Raw genomic sequence first — 6,243 nt, 5'->3', positions numbered from 1 at the left:
GAGAGCACTCAATCCACAGTGATCAATATGGAGTCATTCACAAAATCCAAAGGATCAAATTAACAACATCTCAAGAGTGTTTGAATAATATCCATAACAAATTCATGTAAGTGATAGAGGGTATTTAATCTGAGCTATTCTTTAGTGTTGGATTACTATATATTGGATTCTTTCACATGTTGAATGCTGCAAACACAGCGTCTGTGAGACATATGCAAATTATTTATACAAATGTAAAATTCCCCTTGACTTTAAGTTTCACTTTAGAATACATGTCAGTGATATCATCGCTTGTGTTTATGTCTATCCAGAAATGTAAAGGTTAAAATATATATTTTGTGACTCTGGATCTGGATTATATGTAGGAATCTGCGTGGAGAAAAGGGGTTATGCATGATCCGAGAACAATTTCTCCAAGGTCAAGGGAGGATTCTGAGGGTGTAAAATGATTACTGCAACAGGAAACAGGATGCCTCTTCTCAAAACAGCATCTCATAACACTGCCAGCGAGTCGATTGCTTCTCTCACTTTCTTTTCCCCCTCAGCTCTTTCACACACTATCAATTTTACTTCTCTCTCGATTCCCCAAATCCTCCAGTTTTCATGCATAGGCTCGGTTAGTTACAAGCTTCTCTTTTTTTTGCATGCTGAGTTTCCTCTCTTTTGAGAAGCGGTTCATCTTTCAGCACTGAATACAGGCTCCAGTTCCACAGATACAACTACATGATTTCACAAATCTTTGCGTTTTTCCTTGATTTCTAAAGTGAATTATGATTCAACACAGATGAGTTCAAAGCATGCAGGATATAAAAAGGTGTCTATTTCTTGAAATTCGTCATCCTCCTCATTAATCAGAACGTCTTCAACAGCTGTCACCTTTATGAATGCTTCCAAGCCATGGTGATGATGTTACTGTGTGATCAGCATCAGTTTCAAGGATATTTGTTCATACATAGAAAAATATAACCCGTTCTCTTTCCTCTTCGCTTGATACTAAACGCTCAGCTGCTCTGAAAGCATAGCTGTCAGAGCGCCTTAAATTGCCTAAAGAAGGTTAAACATTTTAGGCACTTTCATCAGGGATTGGTGGCTGCTTAGATTAAAGGAGAACACCGCTCTATTTAAAAATCTATACATTTTTCTTCTTTGATCAGTTTAAAAAAGATCGAGAGGCCCTAACAAAAAGATTTTTGCTGATATATGATATGTTAGATATTAAATTAAATGTGGTGTGTCTGCTTTGGCATCAGGCTGTTTTGGGTTCAAACCTGGTTCACAACCCATCAGATATCGTAAAATGTCACACCTAATGTACCTTTACTGTCACGTCTGCCTTTGCTCTCTTCACAGTATAACAACAGTTAATAGAAAGACCATGATAACAATGTTCAAAATGCAGAATAATTCACAACCACACTGTGAAACCTGGGACCCCAATGTTTTTATTTGAGCCTAAAACAAGTTGCTCTTCATGTGTTAACTCCACTGTGATTTTTGCACACCTTGTGATCGCTGTAAAGCCTGTTGTTCCTTTGAGCTCATATTCCGCATCAGTTTATAACCTACCTCACTCTTCTGTCTCCGCAGCTGCCTGAGTGGATGGGATTTTTCTCGCAATCACATTTTAGGCGTTTGCTGTAGGACACTGTCAGACATTTGACAACTTATAGTTCTTTAATGTATCGCCAAATGGCATGGGACAGAACAATAGTGTACCGAAGGTAGAATGAGTAATAGTGTTTCACACAAGGTGTCATATTTCCATTTTCTTTGACACTTCTTTGCTACAAGGAATTGCCACTGTTTGCCTCTATGCCTTTGTTTCAGAGATATAGACAGCTGCAATGCAGAGTGTCCCTTAACTAATGACAGCGTTTTAGCTGTTAAACTGTCAAAAGTCTTGTTATTTGGGTTTTATCTAAGTCATTGTTTCAAAAACATGCTGCCTGGCTAGATAAGAAATTCCCTCTGGTAATGCCCTGAACAGTCAGCACAGGCGGGCCTATTCAAAAAAATCTACTGAATGTGAATAATGAAATAGGATCACTAGTCACGTTTCATGCAAAGCTTGTGTTGTTGTAATTATTCTCATGCTAAGATGAATGAAAACTGCGTTTATATAGAATGAAAAGTCTCAGTTCTGTGAACAGAAATGTGGCATGGATACAAACAAATGTGTAATACATAATTTAAAACATAATTTGTATTTGAGATTTCATTTTCTTATATTCTATTGAGAGCATAGAGTGCAAATAATGTGTATTAAAAACATATTTTTTTACCACCGCAAATGTCATGCATGTTCACAGATTCATTAATTTCTTATCCTTCTTCTTCTTCTTCTTCTTCTTCTTCTTCTTCTTCTTCTTCTTCTTCTTCTTCTTCTTCTTCTTCTTCTTCTTCTTCTTCTGGGTCATGAAGGGGCAGAGGCAGTTTATCTCCCCGTGCATTGTGGAGGGGGCAGGGCTCATTACAGGTCATCTACATGCAAAGATTCATAATAACACATCTATGGATACCATACTTTATTGATCCCTGTAGGATAATTATTTGTTGGCTTTCATAATGAATATAGCAGTTAAAGGTCAGACCTCGGGGTCAGCTGCAGAGACTCATGATGCTCATGGACCTTTTCTACATGATCTAAACCTGCTTTAACAAGTATGGCTCAGAAGAATTTCTCTTATACTCAGCTCCCCTCTCCGACTAAAGTTTGGCACCTTTTTATTAAATACCGAGCAGTATCTGAAAATATTCCTTGCATGCTTTAATCTATGTACATTATCCAGACTTGCATTGTTGGTATTGTATTGATATTATATATTGGGAAAAGATGACAACCTATCACTTTGGAATCATATTGTTAGCAACCATTTAAAAAACAAAACATATACAGTATTTATAAGGATAACATATTCAATTGTTGTTAGTATTTAATTATTGTTTATCAGCATGCTTTCCTTTACTATTTTGTCATAAAAGATGAAATTTGACTGGTGATGCACAATATCATTTTTACATTATTGCTTCACATTGTATGCAACTTTTATGAATGAAACTTATTTCTTTATAAAACACTTGTGGGCTATAACAATCAGGATCATTTTAATATTAACATGTAAATAAGAATTGCCCCACTTTTTTTGTTTCTTTCCGATGGACTGTATTGCACGGCGAAAGAATAACACGTTATCGTAATTAGTATAGGAAATAATCACGCTAATGCTTTGTAAAGGTGTACTTGTCAGTTGAATAATAATATGTAAACATTGCTAATTAAGTATAACATTTCTTGGACAAAGATTTTTTTTTGTTTAAATGGTATGTGTCCACTGATTTAGAAGAGCAATAAGCCACTTTCACCTCTAGTGGCTTAGTGCTTAATTAAATGACAAATCGGAGGATTGGTTTGCAGATTGCCTGAATTGACGTCAATTGGATTGGTTAGGTGACAGAGGCAGGCTCCGCCCCCTGTGGGCCAAGGTAGAGCGTGCTGAGAGAGGGAGGAGGGAGCAGGGGGCTGAGCTGATCCCACGTGTGACGCTTTCATTCCCGGCTCAGTAATATTCTCATAGCGGGGCTTTGCATATCTCCTGCCGTATCTGTGTGTGTCTGTCACTGTTACTGTAGTCCCAGCCTATAGTTTGAAATAGATATGGAAGGAGACGGGAGTCAAGCCACATCCGGAAGCCTAAACGATTCACAACATGACCCGGGGTAAGAATCTTTCTAAATGTAATCCTAAAGTACGATTTTTTTCATGTTTCAACATCTTAGAGAGGACTTCGACTGCCGTGCTGGATTCGTCCCCCAGCAGTACGCACTTAAACCGTGCACTGGTTTGTTTCCAGATTCAGTTTAAGACCTCAGCTTCGTAGCAAGAGTAGCCTCCCCCTTTTATGTAGATAGACTATAATTACGAAGCGCGAATGTGTTTTCATAGTCTTCCTTTATCCTTTAAGGTCGCTTTTAGAAGTAGTTAGTCGTCAAAATGGCCGAACTGACATCTGGACTCACTTCTGTTGTGTTTTCCCCTTACAGTAAAATGTTTATCGGTGGCCTCAGCTGGCAAACCTCACCAGGTGAGACTGTTATTCTCTTTTACACCGTATCCAGTATTTCTTGTTGTTTGTGTCGCTGTGACTGAGTGCTCGTTGTAGCTGCTGGCAGTGTATGTGCGAATGTGCACTGTGCAGTAGTGTACTGTATGGGATATCTCACTAGTGTGTGCGCACGATGTTATTTTTGATCTCCGTCCATCTGAAGTCCTCTATTCGACCCCTATGCGCATCGCGGGGTGTTTTTGAAATACAGTGACAACAGCATGCCCATATGTTTCTGTTAAAATGACCCGACATATTTTCTCTGTTCGCAGACAGCCTTAGAGATTATTTTAGTAAATTCGGAGAAATAAGAGAATGTATGGTGATGAGAGACCCCACGACAAAACGCTCAAGGTAAATACAGGGCTTTTTCTACTTTTCCTTCCCAGTGCATATAACGATATCGCTTACTTTGTCCGTGTTTCGTATTAATCCAGCGTGTATGTGTGTTTCTGTGTCCGCGCGCATGTGTTCGTGTGTGTCCCTGTGTGCGCGCGCCTGCGTGTGGTTTCACAGCAAGCCAGATAAGCTTAAATGCTCACTGCTGTAAAGCTGCAGCCGAATGCAATTTGACATTGACTTTGTGACTGCACCACAATGTTGGTGTAGTGTCGTCTCATATTGTGACATACCAAATAATGATCAGCGGTGTCCACAGTTTCTCTTTGAAATCTGCTACAGGACGTCCATAATGTGGCTTATAAATACATGTACACACAAATATTGTCACAATAATAAGGTCATAGGAATATTATGCCCACTGTTATGCAGTTTATCGTGGCAAGTAACAATATTTTTTTTAGCATTTTGTATTGCCAAGATACAACATGTATTGTAATTGTGTCTGTATGCATTTTAACATTGTTGTCTTTGTTTTGCAGAGGATTTGGGTTTGTTACGTTTACAGATGCTGCCAGTGTAGATAAAGTCTTAGCTCAACAACACCACGAATTAGACTCAAAGACGGTGAGTTCTTTTTTATCTACACTTATATAAATGTTTATTTCTTGCTTAATATGTGTACTGTTCTGCCAGTGGAGACTCTCCTGTCATAACTGTGTGACTTTTTACCGCCTAAAGGCCTTGTGGGTAAACACCTCTTACAGGCGGTGTGGATCAAGGTCATGTGCAAAGGCTAAATGCATGATGGTCCCCTTCAACACTAAAAGCTAAGCAATAAAACACAACTGCAGGGTGAATATTCTATGTGTTCACTTTCACTTCTCTGGATGAAAGGGGCTGACACACCCCTTTCTTCGCTGTAGCCACATGTGCACATATCTCATGTTCTACTGAAGGGTGTGCTGTCTCAGGCTCGCTGCCTCGCTACTGTTTGACCCAGCACATATAGCATTGTATAATGTCTGATGCACTGATACTTTGAGCGTGAAAAATAGGTTTGAAACAACACACACCACCCCCCCCCCACCCCAAAGAAATATTGTCCTGATATCAAAAACAAAGTTCTGTATTTATGAGCAAACTAAACTAAAGCAGAGTTAATTAACTTTTTAGATATTATTCAAACTAATTGGTTACTGTAGTCTAACATACGGTAAAAACATTGTTATAAATGTTTGTTAAGTTTAGAAAGAATCGTCTGACTTTACATGCATAAATGAGGCAATTGATTCACAGATATACAGTACACCTATGCACTCATTTATGAAAAACGTTAAACTACAGTGGATTCTACTTCCCTTTGACATTTGTCAGTAGATTAATAATTAAAGATGTCATTTTTTAAAGATGTCTGAAGTGATGGATTAGACCGGGTTCAGCTGAAAATGTATTTGTCTATCTGCTCAGTAATTGGAAAGGGAAGCATACTGTGTGTGCTACCTCGGCTTAAGGCAAGTCTAGATGGATGAATATTTTTAAGGATTTTGAAAGACAAATTGTACTTAAGGATACGATGAAATCTCTAAATTTTGTATAGGATATGACTAGTAACTTTAAAGCTTCATTGTCCATTATAATAATATTTGTTAGCTTAGGTGCAATTGAAAGATATGTGCTTTTTGTTTGACAGTGAACCGTACTTTATTTTTCTTCCAGTTCCAGTTCACAGTAATGTCGCTGCTCTTTTTATTTATTTATCAGGGTGCTCTGAGTTTTTGAGCCAGCTTTCAGAACAGCT

The 6,243-nt window shown here is 38.3% G+C and overlaps 1 protein-coding gene across 13 annotated transcripts in view; it reads left to right on the top strand.

Moving 5' to 3' along the window:
• Positions 1–3,466: 3,466 nt before the first annotated feature.
• Positions 3,467–6,243, top strand: part of msi2b (musashi RNA-binding protein 2b) — a 259,405-nt gene continuing 256,628 nt past the window's right edge. For 9 of the 13 annotated variants that reach the window (XM_029447408.1, XM_029447403.1, XM_029447407.1 and 6 more), the window contains exons 1-4: positions 3,468–3,717; positions 4,042–4,082; positions 4,376–4,457; positions 4,985–5,069. In XM_029447408.1, coding sequence (XP_029303268.1) covers positions 3,656–3,717; positions 4,042–4,082; positions 4,376–4,457; positions 4,985–5,069 — 270 coding nt within the window. In that variant the 5' untranslated portion in view covers positions 3,468–3,655. Of the gene's footprint in view, positions 3,718–4,041; positions 4,083–4,375; positions 4,458–4,984; positions 5,070–6,243 lie in introns of all 13 variants that reach the window. The other 4 variants (XM_029447406.1, XM_029447404.1, XM_029447400.1 and 1 more) reach the window with 1 other exon arrangement.

Source organism: Cottoperca gobio, chromosome 14, assembly GCF_900634415.1.
Source record: "Cottoperca gobio chromosome 14, fCotGob3.1, whole genome shotgun sequence".
NCBI lineage: Eukaryota > Metazoa > Chordata > Actinopteri > Perciformes > Bovichtidae > Cottoperca > Cottoperca gobio.
Note: the sequence above shows the minus strand (reverse complement) of the source record. Positions and strands in the feature narration are given on the sequence as shown.